The following is an 18,216-nucleotide window of genomic DNA, read 5'->3' as shown; positions in this document are numbered from 1 at the left end:
GCTGATCATCCGCATTATCGGGGTGTATAACCGCCGTTTAATTTTTCGAATTAGTTATTTTTCCACAGAATTGTGTATTTGATAAATTTTCAGGCAGCGCGGTACAATTGGACCGTGAAACCAATGCTTCGATTACGCTATAAGAGAAAATGAAATGGTGTTATAATGGGTGATAAAACGTTAGGCTAGCCTCCATCAGCAACCTTCTTAAATTGGCCTCGTGAGAATTTCGGCCCCTTTTGTTTGTTTCTGTGACCTTAACATTACTACACTAAAACGTCTCAGGTGCGACTAATAACTCTTTGAACGTCACAACGTGAACAAGGGAGGAGGATGAGGAGGAGGAGGAGGAGCAGGAGGGACTTAATGGAACAGGACAGGTCTGCCTGGTTGCCGGCCTGGCATGCTACACCAGGAAAAAGGGAGGGAAAACCTCTGTGTGCTTGCCAGCGTTTCGACAAAAGGTCTTGTCTTCGTTTGGGCAAAGCGTTCATCATTGGCGGGATTTAAAAAGGGTCAACCCTCCGAGGAGGAAGGCTCGGGGAGGGGGAGGAGGGTCTGAAGTGGGAATAGTGCTAGGATGGGAGGGTGAATCTTGTCCGGGCATGATGGCTGCTAAAATTGATTAACTGGTTGACCTGCAAAAGTTTTCACAGTTTTGCAGTAATACCGCAAGACGGTGCGCCTGGCAGCATGCTGGGTTGCTTTTTCAACGGTATATTGACTTCGTCACTGGTACAGCTGGCGCCATCTATGGTAGCTTATTGCAACTAGACGGGCCTAGCAGATTTGTTGTAAAAATCAGGTTCGCAGTTGTGTCAAACATACGCCTAAAATAACGCACACTGACAGCATATTATGTTCTAAGAGAAAACAAATAACAGCAAGCTATACTCCGCTGGTCCTTAGTGGTAACGGAGTGGATTCCAAGAGAAGGCAAGCGTAGCAGGGGGCGGCAGAAGGTTAGGTGGGCGGATGAGTTTAAGAAGTTCGCAGGCATAGGGTGGCCGCAGCTGGAAAAGGAGAGGGTTAATTAGAGAGACATGGAAGACCCCTTTGCCCTGCAGTTGGTGTAGTCAGGCTGATCATACTGATGATACTCCGTTGCGCAAGGAGAGGGGGCGTGCTTCAGCCCCGTGGCTTTCGCGTCATTGCCAGAAAAGTTGTCGCTGAATATAGCACTGATCGCTCGTCGCACCCTGAGGCAAGGAGTGAAATTTTTTCGCCTTCTTCCAGCATGGTCAGTGGACAGGAGCCCAAGCCTAAAGTCGGGGCTGGTGACACACGCGCTGCAAGCCCGGCACAACAGGAAGTGGACGCGGCCAAAGAGAAGCAAGGTGCGAGGCGTCCTAATTAAATGGCGATACGACACCGTGATTAGTACCAGCAGCCGCTTAACACAGCGAAATTGAAGCGAAAGCTTCACTACGCTAGGTAAAGCCAATTTCGCTGCGCGCTGTTGGTTGAGCTTCAAGTGAGCCAGTGGTCAAGTGTGGCTGCAGGCCTTACATATATGGTCTAGCATGGTGTCGCACCGCTTGAACTTTGACCTTCCGATTCGCCGGTAGAGAGAGGTAGAATAGGCCGCAGCGTTCATTGGGCGACCGCCATCAAGCATTAATTTAACTGCCAACAGCCAGGGTGACGGAGTGGCCGCGTTGCCTATCCAGTGTGCGGAATGCACTCAACGTTAGAGGCGCCAAGCCGCGTCTACTTGCCCGATACACCGCAGCCTTCGCTCTCTAATCAGGTTCAGGGGTAGTTAAACCGCAGCCAATTTTTTGATGAACACACTAGCCGCCAGCGCTTTTGTATTTTGCAACCACAAAACACCCGGGTATTCCGGCTAGCCATTGTCACAGTTACTGTTGTAATTATTTCAAGGTATTATCATTGTCTACGTTGCAAAAGGCATTTCAGATTTCCAACCTCACTGCATTCCAGTTGTGCACAAGATGCCCGCTGAATTTCGCGTTACATTTCCGTAACCGCGGAGCCAATTATTTCTTTCTTTTTCGGTTATTGAATTTCTTTTCAAATATATCGCCCACGCTTATAACTCAGCCAGTTGGTGGTGCGTAATGCTTGCAGGCACTTTCAAAATTGCACCCCCCCCCTCCCCCGACAAAAAGGAAGCTAACTGCAGCACGGTAACTTCACTGCGGCGAAGAGAGACCCCCCACCCGCACACACAAATTTCTTATCCTGGTGCCAACAGAACATAGGACAAAAAAAGCACCGATGCCGAATTAAGGCAGCGTGATTTACTGACAGCAATCATTTGTCTGTTTTATTATTATTATTTTTTATTCAGAAAATTCAGACAACACAGTGTCTTGGTGCAGAGGGCAAAAGGCGAAAATCAATCCGCCTGACTGGGCCCTAAGGACAACTCGAACACAACAGCAAGGAGCACTTATATGCACATACATAAACAATATAATGATCACAATGTAAATGTTTGTACAACAAAACTTCCTTATATAAACATTGATTCTATTCTTATTATTCAGAAAACAAGTCTAAAAATCACAGAAAAGGACAACGCAAGAGAAGACAGATCAAACATATCTACAGAAACTAATTGTACGCCTAGAAAAAACAAAGAAAAATCACAGAACAGAGCAGTGCAAGAGCAGACACAGATCGAACATATGTATAGAAACTAACTGTGTACGTATAAAATAAAACAAATGTGCGATCAATAGAAAGATGTAAGCAGAAAAACAAGTATAGAGAATTTTCCAGAAAGTAACTTTTCGCCCGCTTACGAAAAGCAAAGAGAGAAGATTTCTCCATAATATCAATTAACTCGGGATGGGAGATCAAAAGGTTTGAGATTTGCCAGTTCAAAGACGGCATACCATAGTTTGTTCTGTTTCTTCGTTTCTCTATATTTGTGTGTGTAAACACATATGGTGTTTGATCGGTCGTGTATTAATAAAAAATTGTTGCCGATTGGCTATGAGTTTCAAGAATGCCACCTGCGACAGACGCTCATAATATAATGTTTGTATAGGCAGCATTCGGTTCTTGCTGAAGTAGGAAGATGTGGAGTAATATCTTGAAAAATTTTCAGTAAAGCGAATAGATTTATTTTGCAATAAAGAAAGGCTTTCAAGATTAGTTTTCCCAGTGACTCCCCAGATAAGTGAACAATAGTTAAACCTGGAATGAACTGCACTGAAACAAAGCTGGCGCCTTAGCCGGAGCGGCAGAAATGGTCGAAGCCTGTTCAGCATTCCAGTGCATTGTGCTATGGTGCGCTTAATGCGCTGAATACGTGGTGTCCAGCGGAGATTTTCATGGGATTGTACGGCTAAGAATTTTACTTCCGTAACGCGCTCTGAAGGTCGAGACTGAAAAATTATCAGATTAGCGAGGTGAATTGGTCTATAGGATTTAAAAAGCCGCGCTTACCAGGTCGTGAAATCAGTTTGTTTCCTGCATTAATATGTCGTATACAGGATCCAAGAGAACTATAACCAATAAATAGACGCCACACAGGGAAGAACACACGTAGCATATCTATCGCAGACTCCATATCTTTATCAGCCCTGGGAGGACCGTCAAGCGTCGATTACATGCTCATTGAATGCAAGAGCCTTCATCATGTATAGTGTAAATAGTGTGTTCTGTTGCCTGCACTTAGTTTCATTATAGATATGATTTGCACGGATCCCAATAAACTTTTAGCTAGGGATCCAGATTTTGTTTCAAACATGCTTTGTATAAATGTTCCGAAATGAAATCCAATTCAATTCCGGTGCAAAGGTTTAGCATCCATGTATTGTTGATTCAGCCTCGGCACAAAGCTTATTCTTCCATGCTATTCATCATCATCATCATCATCAGCCCTACTACACCCACTGCAGGGCAAAGGCCTCTCCCATGTCTCTCCAATTAACCCTATCCTTTGCCAGCTGCATCCACCCTTTGCCTGCAAACTTCTTAATCTCATCCGCCCATCTAACCTTCTGCCGCCCCCTGCTACGCTTACTTTCTCTTGGAACCCACTCCGTTACCCTTAAAGACCAGCGGTTATCTTGCCTTCGCATTACATGCCCTGCCCAAGCCCATTTCTTTCTCTTGATTTCGACTAGGATGTCATTAACCCGTGTTTGTTCCCTCACCCACTCTGCCCGCTTCCGATCTCTTAACGTTACACCTATCATTTTCTTTCCATGGCTCGCTGCGTTGTCCTTAACTTAAGCTGAACTCTTTTCGTTAGCCTCCACGTTTCTGCCCCGTAGGTGAGTACCGGTAAGATTATGCTGTTGTACACTTTCCTCTTGAGGGAAATTGGTAAACTGCCACTCATGATCTGCGAGAATTTGCCATATGCGCTCCACCCCATTCTTATCCTTCTAGTTATCTCCCTCTCATGATCCGGATCAGCTGTCACTACCTGCCCTAAGTAGACGTATTCCGGCACCATTTCTAGGCTCTCGCTGCCATTTGTGAACTGTTGTTCCCTTGCTAGGCTGTTGAACATTACCTTGGTTTTCTGCATGTTAATTTTTAGACCCATCGATCTGCTCTGCCTGTCTGTCCATGCTATTATTTGCATAATACCCTTGTCCAGTAAAAAATTTGGTGCAAATATACTGAGTGTAGAGACAAGGTTAGGCAGTGGTTGAATAATTTCCTCGTCAGAAGCACAGTTTCTTTCGGCGTATCTGTAATCCTCATCGCCATCAGCAGTCTAGCTACACCGACTACAGGACTGCAGGACGAATGCTTATTCCAGTGAGCTCGAACTCGGTCCTGTGCCAATACTGCGCTCACCTCACCCTACCCCACCCCCCACCCCTTCCCCCTTCCTTATCTCATCTCCTCACGTGACGGTTTGCCAGGCCTGTTACCTTGGCCTTCTCTTGCAACTTACTCAGTTATCCAAAGGGGGCAACCGGCTGGTTATCTAGTCTTCACATTATATACCCGGTCCATTTCCGTTTCCTATTCTCGATATCGGCTAGATTATAACTGACCTTTGATTCCTGACTCATCCTGCTCTCTTCCTGGCTCTAACCGTTTCCCTTAATTATTATTATTATTCCCTTTGTGCATAGCTCGCTTCGCTGTCTCCAGTTTATTTCATGCCTTTTTTATGTCAGTTCCTACTCCATTGGCTAGTACTGGCAAGAAAAAAAACTATTATGTGCCTTTCTCTTTAGAGATAGTAGTAAAATGCCGTTCGTCCGTATCCGTGCTGACTTTATCTGTATTCGTCTTTCATTTTGACCTGAGTGCTACGTCGACAGAAATATCCCCGAGCTACCTGAAAGTAATTTAACAAAGATGTAGCTGGGACCTTGTTGCTTGTTCAAGAATAGAGATGTCTCAATGTCCATACTTTAGTGAAAATCTGCGCCAAAGAATTCGCTCGTCAGGGGAGAAATGCTCTAATGGAAGGCGGAAATGTCGGCTTGCATGGTGCAAGATTCGTGCGCTTGCTCGATCACCCTTCCCGTGTAGTAAACGTAAAGAATTGAAGAAGAGGGGAAAACGTTCAGTACCTTATATAGAATATAACTGCATTCTAGTACTACAGCTGCGCTTAAGCGATGTGGCTTACCGGGATCTCTGGTGCGCAAGTTCTCGCTTGTAAGGCACAGACTATCGCGCACTACCGGCAGCACGTATGAGCCACAAAAGCCAAGGCTTCCGTGTTCTCGAGAACGTGTATCAGTTTCACACACAACTGAGTAAAAAGTATTTTCCAACATATTTAGAAAAGCAAGGCCGCAGTGCCAGCCATGAGAGATACAAGAAGCCTGCTGAAAAATAAGTTCGCATGAAAACTAAACCTAGCTGCACAGACCCCACAATGTTCCAGGCTGCTACTGCTGCCTTGGCAGCTGAAGAACGGTATTGAATTTTGTTATCTGTATGGTGTGTGCGTGCGGTAATTTTTGGGCATTTCTGTGCTTCTTGACACTAAGAAATGATCATAGATGGATAAACTTAATTGAGCAGCAATTATATTTTTCGTCAGCAATGTACGAGTATTTTTTGTGTTTACAAAATACTGGAATTTCATTACTTTTCTGCCATGTTTTCTTTATTCGGGCATTACAGAGTTAAAGAAAGCTCTGACTTCCGCTTTCAAACGAAGCACATTTTATGCGGTAATCTGGACGTTTCTAATATTTCGCGCATTTTTTTTTCCTACGACGAAACATTATTTTTAAAAAGTCTGGGCTAGGTTTTAAAAAATTATCAAAATTTTAAGGCGATGTCCTGAAGGCAGTCTAAACGAAATTTCAGCCCGTCTAAGTGCTCACGCCCATGGGAGAGAAGATGGCTTTATAAAAACTGGTGAAGATTTCTTGCCGGCTACGCTATAGTGGCTTCAATTAGTTGTCATTTACTTGAGCACCGTTCTGATTAAATTGATGTCATGTGCTGTAGACGGAATACCAATGCATTGCCTGAGCTTCCCGCATTTTGCGGTGCTGCCCGCGTAGCAGCAGTGTGGTACAATAAAGGTAGCAGCTCCCACGAGCCCGACACTCACTCGCCGTAAATTTTGTAACTTCGTATGAAGCCGCAACAGCTGAAAGCTCTTAATCTCTCTCGTTCCGTTAACCTCACCGGGCGCCTTACTGACTTCGAGACAAGGTGCATGTTCGGTTTTATATCACTTCAAATGGTTTGCTCGGTATCATGACAATTACCACAGCAGTGGCCATGTGGTCTGCGCATCCGCCTTGCCAAGCGGGAAGTGCTGGTCTCGATCCCCAGTGTCGCCATCTACCTACCGGCAATATATGTTTTCCCGTTGCCTGGTGCTCGGCTTCTGACGGTTTAAATCCTTAGAAATGGGTCTTTGACCCTACCTTGCGTAGGATCATCATCATGACAATGCTATATATCTAGAGAAAGCTGTAATAACCATGTGAACCAACTCCCGGCCACTCTTCACGCTGAGCCCTTCACGCAGCAGCAGTGGTCGACACTGGACAACACGCTTAAACTGCGTCCACTATCCTTCGCAGGTCGGTGGCGTTTCACTTCATCTGTATAGCTAGTAACGTCTTTACGCCCACTGCTGCTGCTGCGGTTCCAAGTTTTGCTCTGTGATGGGTTGTATGGCATGTCACAACCCGGTACCTGATGACAGTGTATTTTTTACTTGCGTCTCCTGTGATTACCCGTACCACCTCGGGAAATGTCCTGGTATAACGGCGAGGCATCTCAAAAGCAAATGAGAAGCACTAATGTCTACCTAGAGTTGCCCAACCTGTGAGTCAGCTCAGAAGCGGCAAGGAAATGTGTCCGAACAAACGCAAGGATCTAATGTCGAGCTCAGGCTTACTGAGTTAAATTAAAAGTTCGCTTCACTGCTTCCTCTTGTGGCGAAGGTCGACGCCCTTGCACAGCTAGTTGATAGAGTGAATGGCATGGAGGAAGCAGTACAAATGATGTCCGACAAGTATGATACGATCCTAAGTATGCTTGACAAGCAGGCCACCGGCGTTGCGGTTTTGCAGAAGAAAGTTTAAGCTATTGAGCAGGGAAATGCACCAGACACAACAGAACTTAAACAACAGCTCAATGAGCTACAGCAGTATAGTCGAAGGCAGAATATGGAAGTTCATGGCTTCAAGGTGGAGGCAAATGAAAACCTGCTTGACAAGATGAACGGTCTGGCCAGCAAGCTCCAGCTTCCGCAGTTGGCGAACAGTGATATTGAAGCTCTGCATCGTCTTCCGCAACAAAAAGGGAAAGAATCTAGGGTACTTGTCCGATTTGTTTCAAGAGATCTGAAAGAAACGTGGATGAAGTGTCGCTCATGCCTGCAAACTCACGCCCCAGAGATAAGCTTCCTGGATAATCTCACACCCACGAATAAGCGGCTACTGTGGCTGGCACGTGAAAAAGGTAAAGAAAAAGGCTATGAGTTCGTGTGGCAGAAAAACGGGCATGTCCTTGTGCGAAAGGCTGCTGGTCAGAACGCCATTCGCATCCGAGATGAAAATTTCCTGAGTAAAATGGGGATGACTGCACTGCTTGGTGCGAGGAATGCCATTCGTAACGCGAGACCGTGTTTACCAAGATTCTAGTTCTTTCGATGTTCTAAAACGGGCCGGCCGCAAAAGCCCGGTCCACATTTTTCTTTTATTCCGCAAACGTGCGTAGCTTAAAGAATAAGGATGAGGAGATCAACATTTCTTTTTTTTTTATCTTCTTTAAACCGCAGTTTTGATATATTGCCATTCAGTGAAACATGGTATGCACAAACTGCGGACATCGTCCACTTCGAAGGATACAGGTGCGGAACAATGTCTAGGAAAAATAATAAAGGCGGTGGAGTTACACTGTAGGTTAAAAATAATCTTTCATATAAGTACAGTTTTTCAAGTCTGCGCTTTTTATCAATAGAAGCGGTTCTGTGTTCGGTGTTGGTTATCGGCCCCTTGTGCAAGAATTTTGTTTTTTTCTTGATAGCATACCGATAAGAAACCAATTGTAATTATGGCCGATTTTATCATAACATGTGTTGGAACGATCAGCGGCAACAAGTGACTTTCTCGACATCATTTCTTTACATGGTTAATGCGCCTACACGTGCTACTTGGCGTCGAGTGAGACCCTAATTGATTTATGCTTGACTAATTGCGACGAACAGGACCCAGGTGTCTTGCTAAGTGATTTTAGTGACCACCTTTTGTTTTATTCCAAGATGGCGTGCACAAATCACTACACCTCGGTTCAGCCTGTAACACAGGGAAAAAAAATGAACACATGGTCTCCCATGTGTACTGTCTTTGCGAAATTGACCCTAATCTAGTACACAATAGTCGCAAAAACTAATAGAGCTGCGCTTTTACTGTAGCAATGTTATCCAAGGGCAGAAATTTCAGAAATTTACTATGATCCGCAGAAAACCTGGCATACTGTAAAGGAACTTCTGCAAAAATCACAAAAATAAATCCCGGTTGAAATGGAAATAGGGGGGGAGGGCATAAGAGGTGAAGCTCTTGCCAATGTAATGAACGAACACTTTTTAACTTTTGGAAATTTTGATGGGGCATGGGGCTGACTCCGGACATTTTGAGAAATACTTAGAGCATAGGCTAACAGATACCATGTTTTTGTCTCCAACTACCCCTGCAGAAATCTGCAGCCTAATATATAGTTTAAAAGAACAACTGCTCCTCTGGTTATGATGGTATCAGAGCAGCAGCAATAAAAGCAATTTCTGACTAAATATGTAATGTGCTCTGTCATATAGCAAATCTTACTTTAACAACGGGCATTTTTCCAGAGAAAATGAAAACAGCGAGGGTGATTGTTCTTTACAAAGGCGGCACGGTGAATGATCTTGAAAATTACCGGCCAATTTCAGTGCTTCAGCTGTTTTCAAAAATTTTTGAAAATGTTAATATGCTGAGGTTTCCCTCAACACAAGTACGGCGTTTCGCAGAGCTGGAAGCCGTGAAGCAGCTCTGCACTGCTCGGTCGGCGAACGCCGGCGTGTTTACCGTGCTGCTGGCGCTTCTGCACAAGCGCCTCTTGTTCTGGATCCGCGTCTGGTGGACCAAGCCTCTGTCCGTGGGCATCATCGTGGCGTCCATGGTGCTGCTGGTCCTGTGCGAGATGCACCTCCTGCCTAGCGCCTTGCCGGCTGCCTCGAGCTTCACGTACACCCCGAAGGAACTCTTCGACGTCTCCTACGGATTCATCGAGGCGGACAACGCGAGGTCAGTGGTGGCTTTTATTGTACGCATGTGCAGCGTTCGGGCCCTTCGTGGATGTTCTGCGTGTTGAGCTGCGTTGCAAAACCATGAACGAACGGAGCCCTGACCGGGTATTCCTAACACGACGGCTCATGGCACGCTATAGTCAGACACAACTCAAGAATGAAGCGGCCGATGCCCCTCTTAGGGTGCTTCCAGGCAATAGCGTCTACCGGTTCCCATGACATCTCAGGCATGACATCTTACGGGGAAGTAGATGAAAAGGTTTTAACCATGGCTTAATTGGATTAATCGAAGAGTCATGAAACTTGGTCGACGCCATTTGCTGTAGGGTTTCCTTTGAACAGCCTTGAGTTTTACCCGACTATAGTGCAGTCTCAGGCCATAAATTTCGAATTCGGCTTTGCACTCCGATTGAATATGCTATGCACAGTGGCTTCGTCAACTAACAAGCTTTACTTCATAACTGTGAACACAGCGCTTGTATAGGTATTTTACAAACACTTTCCGCAGTCGTCCATATGTGATCATCGATGTGTGGCAGTTCCCAGTAAGCTCACTGCATATTTAACAGTTCTCTAAACGTCTTATTCCGGCTGATCGCTATTGATACCATGTTATATGTCTAGCACATTACTATACAGTGCGCTCCATTTAACTGGAGAATATACTTTTGCGTGCATTGAAGAGGGCGAAGACCCGTGTCTGCGCATAATGTGGGGTGGATCTCTGCAGCAAGAAGTTCGCTAACACCGTGCTGCTGCCGGTGATGTCCGAGCGTTCGGTGAAGGTCTTCTCGCCTACTAGCACATTCGTGGAGCGCGAGCTGCTCTTTTGGGCGCAGCAGAACATCCACAACTACATCTTCGAGTACCAGTACGGCGTGAGCGTCTTCGGAGACCAGAGGTACGACGCCACATAGCGGCGCGTCGGGACAAAGCGCGCCTTACCTAACCGTCATTGGTGCCATCAGGCGCACTAGTATTTACAGATTAATGATTATTTTTACTCTATCTATACCAGGAGTCGAGTCGCCGAAATTGTCACAGAACGCAGTGCTCACGATCGCATCTGCCCCAGTGCGGGCCACAGTCATAATAATATATGAATGTAATAAGGAACGTCTTGCAAGGCGTTGCGTCGCGAAGAACTAGCGGTACAGTCCAGGTACAGACCAGAGGCAGCGGTCAGACCAAAGTACGCACGAGGGTCGGAGCGTTCGGCGCTTGTCGTTGTCTTCTTGGTTAAGCGCCAGCATCTGAAGATTCCGGAGCCGAAGGACAGTCTTACAATTTCCCCCGGGCGAAAAGGCGTCATCCTGGCGGCCCAGGGCGATGTGACGACAGCGGTGTCGTAGTATGGTTTGAGGCGGGCCGTGTGGACAATTTCACGGCCTCGGCAACGATGATCAGGGGCCGGCCTAAGGGGTTCGATGAGGTAATTGACGGGGGATGTCAGCTTAAGAATGCGGTAGGGTCCCTAGTACTTGCTAATAAGTTTGGAGGAAAGGCCGGGACTTGAGGAGGGTACCCAGAGCCAGACCAAAGAGTCAGCAAGGTAAGCGTAAGGAAGTGCAGAGTGATCACGGCTGCTCGGATGGTAGGAGGAGGTGGTGCGGTGAACGATGTCGCATTCCTGAAGGAGAGCTTCTACAACTTCAGAGAGGAAGGCCGGACCTCTATCACTGAGCAACTCTTTGGGAGCACCATGGCGAAGAATGATGCAATGGCGGATGAAGGATGCAATGTCGTGGGCTGTAGCAGTTGGTAAATGCAACGTTTCGGCGTAACGTGTAAGGTGATCGATAGTAACGATGATCCAGCGATTCGTGGTTGATGTGCTGGGAAGAGGGGCGTAGAGGTCAATGCCAACACGCTCGAAGGGCTGCGCTGTGCAAGGCAGCGGCTGCATAGGAGCGGTGGATCGGCGAGGTGGGTTTTTTCGGCGCTGGCATGCGATGCAGGGCTGAACGAACTGGCGAACATAACGGTACATCTCACGCCAGTAGTACCGATGTCGTAGACGGGTGAAGGTCTTCAAGAAACCGCCATGGCCACACTGGGTATCATCGTGGTATGAAGAGCAAATGAAGGAGCGCAGATGGGTCCAAGTGACAAGCAGCCACTTGCGACCATCCGAAAGGTAGTTCCGGCTGTAAAGAAGCTTGTCTCTGATGGCGAAATGGTGGGACTGACGACGAAGAGCACGGGAAAGAGGTCGAGACGGTTGGCCAGATAAGAAATCAAAGAGGCAAGCGATCCATGGGTCTCGGCGTTGCTCGGAAGACATGTCAGCGGACTCAAACGTCAAAGAATTCAGTGCGGATATACAAGGCACTGCCTCAGATGACACAGGGGAACTTGAGAGGGCATCAGCATCGGCATGCTTACGGCCGGAACGATAGACAACGAGAATGTCGTACTCTTGGAGTAACAGAACCCAGGGCGCCAGCCGACCAGAGGTATCTTTCAAAGAGGATCGACGACCAGCAGAGGGCGTGGTGATCGGTGACAACGTCAAAAGGGCGCCCGTACAAGTAGGGGTGAAATTTGTCGATCGCCCAAAGGGTGACTGAACACTCCTCGGTGACAGAATAGTTGGCTTCAGCTTTTGTGAGTGTCCGGCTGGCGTAAACGACAACGTATTCGTCAGAGCCAGGCTTGCGCTGAGCGAGTACTGCACTGAACAGAAGACAGCCAACGGAAGCGGTGATGCAGTTTGGGTGATGATCTCAGGCATTGCAGAGGTGGCAGGCAATGCGAGGTTGCGAAGCTCCAGGGCGAGGGGATCGTCGGCACCTCCACCACTTGTAATAATGAACGTCTTGCAAGGCGCTGCTTCGCGAAGAATTAGCGGTTAAGCGCCAGCCTCTGAATTCCGGAGCAGAAGGGCAGTATTATCAGCTCTGGTTATAGAACTGTTGTGGACTGGGACATACTATCATCGGTAGCATAAACCAACTTAGGTCCAAAGCAGAAAACGTTGGTTTATCTATGTTCCCATTGTCCAGCTTGCGGGGTTACTAATGATGGCGTGTTAGAGAGCATTTCGCACATATCATGCGGGTTTTGGTCAAAGCAAGCTGAGGGCACAGCTAGCGTTCACCGCGCGCAGACGCTTTCGCTCCGAAGGAAAGAAGGCGCAGTTTACTAAGAGCACAAGTGTTTTTTACGCAGTAAGCTGCATTACAGAACACTACACGAATACCCAGACCTTAGTACGCCATAGCCCAGCCGCAGCACCCGAAAGCAGGCACGCGGGGCCGCGCGTGCAGAGGGAGGGCTACACACGAATACCACGGCAGAGCCAAGGGCGATCGGGAGCCGCACAGCCAACCTTTCCTCGCTCGCGACTCAAGGGAAAATGGGGTATGAGCTCACCCAGAAGACACAGGTTGCACGTCGATGGCCCCTCGTGTGTCGCCACCGGGACTGGCCGGTGGTGATGGAATACGAGCCAAATCGGGCCCTACCCACCTGGAGCGTCAGCGCCACTCCTGCCGGCGACAGACTGCGTTCGGGCTTGTATTCGAGCATAAATACTAGGTACCCGCGTTCTTGATCCTCCGGCAAAGGGCAGGGCACCGGGTGAGAAAACTACACACCTTTCTGCTGCCCGAGGGGGGTGGCGGTCTACCCCTCCATTTCGCGGTCCCGACCTCTCACCGTTACAACGCTGCAAACGTCACCCAAAGGGCACGCCAGGCCGAAGCAGGGAGGACGGAAAGGATCGGTGATTGACATCGGTGCTCAGAAGAGCTCCCCGTTCGGAGTAGTACAAGAAGCCAAGAAGCGCGCCGCCCGCATTCCGATCGCATCACACGGCAGGTCTCCAATGAGCAAAGGGGCAGCAGCGGCCGTGCACTCGATCGGGTGGCTCAGGAGGCGCAGCCCCCACAAGCTGCAGCACGGAGCCTTTGTGGCGTCCTCCCCAAAGAAAGAGTAAAGGGCAGAGGAGGCGTACTTTAAGCCTTTTTCACACACAAGTAAAAACGCTAGCGAATCCTGCCGCAGCGGCACAAAAACCTGTTTTGAGTCGTCGCGGCGATGAGCGTCGAGGTTCCAACAAGTTGGCAATTTTCGATGCGACGCGCCGCTCAATCGCTCAGTCTCTTGCATGTGAACCAGCCTCAAGGCTGAGATGATTTCGTGCCACAAATATTGCTTAGCGGGATGAAATACAAAACGAATTCTTTGTTCACTGCGTGTAAAGCTTCCTTTCTACCTTTTTTCTCCTTTCTTTCCTTCTTTCGCTTTCTTTTTCTTCCTTTTTTCTTTGCGTTTGCCCTTCGCTTTCTTTCATGGCTCAGTTTGCTTTCAAGAACCGAGAGAGCTTGGCGTGTTTCGTTAGAAAGAGCACAAAAATGGGCAGTTTCGAAAAGCAAACGAATACGGAGGCAGCATGCGACAGAAATTAGATTGTGCAGTAACAGTGCTTGGAAGAGGTGAGGCAAAGTAAAGAGAAATAAAAGGGTGTAGATACACATCGAACGGCAGAGAGTTCAGCTGCGGTTGTATACGCCATCCTCTGCGTAGTTTGCCGCCCTCTTTTCACTGCAGTAGACCTCATCCAGTATTTCAAACCAGTTGCTTCCAGTTCTCGCAGGATTTCAGCCATGACACTTGGGATTTCAAATCCAGCTTTATTATCCCACGTGGCACATAAGTTTAGGCAGAGTCACATGTGCCTATAGCATCCCCTGAACTTCTCCCGATTCGAAGAATAATGCACGTATTCTTTATGATGTGCAGAGCTTACGCCTGGTTCAACGGCCAGTGCCCGTACAGTGCCATGCTATCCTTGAACATGCTTCACACGGCGCTGTTGAGGAACCTCACGGGCCAGAAGGGATCCCTCATCACTCTGGTGAACTCCCCTTTCGTCGACAAGAACCGCATACATAAGATGGAGTTCGAGAGGAATTATGGAAAGCTCATGCTTGAACCTGGTAAGTGGGCGTACGCCGTCTCCTTGTGAACACGAAATCGAATGGCGTCTTTTTAGAAGATATTTCCTACTGATATTAATAACTTTAGCCAGGTGCTTTTCACCTGTTGTCTAGGAAGATGTTTTAGTCTCCTTAGAACATCTTTTGTCATTATATTTGCTTTGCCTCCGCGGTGGCTCAATGGTCATAGTGCTCGGCTGCTTACCCGAAAGACGCGGATTCGATCCAGGCCACGGCGGTCGAATTTCGATGGAGGCGAAGTTCTAGAGGCCCGTGTACTGTGTGATATCAGTGCACGGTAAAGAACGCCCAGGCGGTCGAAATTTCCGGAGCCCTTTACTACGGTGTCCCTCGTGGTCTGAGTCGCTTTGGGACGTTAAACCCCCATAAACTAAACTATTAAATTTGCTTTAATTTTTATCGCACGAACGCAAGTGCTCGTGGCATCGTTTTTCTTCTGCTGCTTGTAGCATGGCCCTAGGTTAATATCGCCAGATTAGTTGAAGAAAGATACAGGTGGCTGCTGTGAACCAACTACAACGACACTTAAACAGACACACACGCTGGTGCCACAGAGGAGAAATTCAAATCGAAAAAAAAACTAAAAAGAATCACCACATTGGCTGCATTAAACGCCTAGAAGACTTGGACGAGTCAGGATCGCCATAAGACGACTGTCGTTTCTTGCTCATGACGAGTCCAGCCTGTCATGTGTTTTCTGTCGCTCTTCTTCCAGTAGAAGGCAAGTGGGGCTCGTCCAAAGCATTTTTTTGCTTTGCCGACAGATGGCAGCACGGGCACTAAATGACTATTTTGGTGCCATTTCCTACAAAAAATGCACCCGTTAGGGGTTTAACATGTTGCCAACCCGTGGCCCACCCACAGTACACAGTTTGCCTATGGTGAGACAAGTTCAGTGCCCGTGGCGTGCAGGGCACAACCGCCTTGGCCACGAGATGGAGCTGTTCACGACGCGTAACCTGATCACGCGCCTGCTCTACTCGTTCTTCGTGTCCCTGGCGTTGAGTTCGTACGCGGCGAGCCACGTGTTCGCCCCCATGGTGGAGTGGAGCAGCGGGCTGAAGCACATGCAGCTCATGACCGGCATGTCGGGCTGCCTCTACTGGATGGGCCACTTTCTCTTCGACATGATCATGGCGCTGTGCAACAGCTTCCTGCTCACGTTCATAATATTCCTCAGCCACATGCAGATCACGGTCGGCTACCACTGTACGTATACCTCAGCTCCATGGGTGGCCTAGGTCATTGCTAGACTTAAGGTGACTTCCGCAATACAGTCCACACCCGGTACATTGTGCGCAGGGAACGAGTGTTAGCCCGTGAATCCATATAAGCTCCGGAACTCCATATTTTAATCCCGCTTTGCTTGTTTGTTTGTTTTGTTTGTTTCTTTTGAGGGGAGTGTACTTTTGCTTTCCAATTGCTATAAAAGATCATGCAATCTAACAACTCGTTGTAATCTGCTTTATCCTGACTTCTAAAGTGAACAATGTCCATCATTTGAAAACTGACAGAAGATCAGCATTGGCTGCCTTCTTCGGACTGATCTTTTAGAGCATACGCCTGTAGCGCTGACTTCATAACCTTCTTTCTTGCTTTATCTTCTCTATGGACTCTAGAAAGAGGCCACACGATATTCTCCTGCTAATCACGCGTAACATCAGTAAACATCGCAATATCACGAAGTTTGAATACATTGCAAGTATGTCAGTTAAAAACCGGCAATAGTGTGATTACATTGGACGAGGCATGTCATTAAAGGTGATTCTGAAAACAAAAGTCGGCAGAGACACTTAAGACTAGGGGAGTGTGAGAAGATGTAATCCCACCCGCTCACTTAGTGAACGCAGTCGCCGCGCGCTGCGGCGTGATGTAACCCGATTCCACGAAGCTGGCAGTTTTACCTCTGCATGTCTCTACGCAGTCGCCGTCGCGACTAGTGGGTCTTCGTCTTTTTTATTGGTCTTTCTGTATTAACATTCATAAATCCCTGGGAGTACTCATACCACTCCAGACGTCGTGGTGCGTCGCTTAAGTGCACCACTGCCCTGGGATGACAGGTGCTGCCACCGGTGGAATTTGTGCGGCCCAGGTTGCTCTTCCCGAGCGACCTCGAGCGACCGATCATTAATTTAACAGCCACCTTCTTGGTTGCATGTGGACGCCATCTTTTGGGTGTCGCCACTGGCCCATGGTACGGTAGGCGCCGCGAAATGCGAAATTTGAACACCGCTCTTCAGATGTTATGATTTTGCGCACGCTTCTTCAAAGCTAGAACTATGGCACGAGCTGACCAATGACGCTTAACGTCCTTCATATACAGGGCGCGCTGCGTCTATTCGTCGCCAAAGCAGGCACGCTCACACACATATTGTACCATTACAAACGCTCTCTCGACCTTCCGCGCTATACAGCGGAGGCTCGCGTCGCCACGAATTGGTCAGGCGAGAAGTGAGGTTTCCAGTTTCTTCTCTCCGACCCGGCGCCGCCGCTCGCGAACGAAATTGAGAGTTCAGAGCGTTGAATAAGCATCACAACACGCACAAAGTTACGCGTCATGGAATACAAGGGTTACTTCTCCAAGCTTCCAAGAAACGGCACGAAAAAGCCCGTACCGGATGTTGGGAGAGCTGCGCTCTCATTGGTGCACGTCGGTCAAAAACCGGCGAGCCCCTTTCGGCGCGCGCGCCCGCGGGCACGCGCCGGGGCGCAAATATCTGACTTGTCAGATATCTGCGCCCTGCTCGCGCATGCGCAGACCGGTTTTCCTGACGTTCGTGCGCGTAGGCGCTTCGCGTGTACGCCTCGGAAGCGTCCATCGAGTTGAGGTTTAAATTATTTAGCGCCGCGCCGGCTTTCGGCACGCTACAGCGCATGCGACTCTAGCGCCACCTGCGAGCAAGCGGCGGATCCCTATGCGCCCGCGTGGCACGCTCATGTTTAAATGAAATCTAAAGTCCGACGAAAACTCGTCTGGTCGGGTAGAAGATTCATGACTGAAGAAAAAGGAAAGCCGACCAAAAGGTTGTTGTTTAAAACGAAGACGTTTCGGCTTCCATACGGAAGCCTTGAGAGTGATCAAGGCTTCCGTATGGAAGCCGAAACATCTTCGTTTTAAACAACAATCTTTTGGTCGGCGTTCCTTTTTCTTCAGTCACGCTCATGTTTGCGTTTTTATCCTCGGCGCCCGGTTACGCCGACGGTGTGGAACGCCGCTCAATCCATGAACGGGCGCTTAAGATGCGTTGCCTAACCACTTGCCTCACAAACGCTGTGCTCTAAATAACGGACCATTGTGCGAGTGTTATATGGGCACAACACGAAGGAAAATTCTCGAAGGGCGGTTTGGCTGTGATGCAATGTCCATGTTGTACTTATAGACGTGTCTCTCCTCGGATCTCCAGTTTACACGCTGTCTTCGCTGCTTGCTATCATTCTCAAAGCCGGATGCAGTATCTAATTCTGGCGGTAATGAAATGTGGTTCGTGCTCTGTAGCTTCGAACTGTTGCATAAGCCCGCAAGCAGTAACTGTAGGGGGA

At 48.2% G+C, this 18,216-nt stretch overlaps 1 protein-coding gene across 1 annotated transcript in view; it reads left to right on the top strand.

The window, feature by feature from the left end:
* The window catches only part of LOC144109417 (ATP-binding cassette sub-family A member 17-like), a 45,164-nt gene that overhangs the window by 7,209 nt on the left and 19,739 nt on the right, over positions 1-18,216 (top strand). The window contains exons 4-8 of the mRNA XM_077642205.1: positions 1,237-1,337; positions 9,434-9,710; positions 10,443-10,613; positions 14,459-14,655; positions 15,589-15,885. Coding sequence (XP_077498331.1) covers positions 1,237-1,337; positions 9,434-9,710; positions 10,443-10,613; positions 14,459-14,655; positions 15,589-15,885 — 1,043 coding nt within the window. The remainder of the gene's footprint in view (positions 1-1,236; positions 1,338-9,433; positions 9,711-10,442; positions 10,614-14,458; positions 14,656-15,588; positions 15,886-18,216) is intronic.

Source organism: Amblyomma americanum, chromosome 11, assembly GCF_052857255.1.
Source record: "Amblyomma americanum isolate KBUSLIRL-KWMA chromosome 11, ASM5285725v1, whole genome shotgun sequence".
Classification (NCBI taxonomy): Eukaryota; Metazoa; Arthropoda; class Arachnida; order Ixodida; family Ixodidae; genus Amblyomma; species Amblyomma americanum.
The sequence above is the reverse complement of the archived record's forward strand: the minus strand, read 5'-3'. Positions and strand labels throughout refer to the sequence as shown.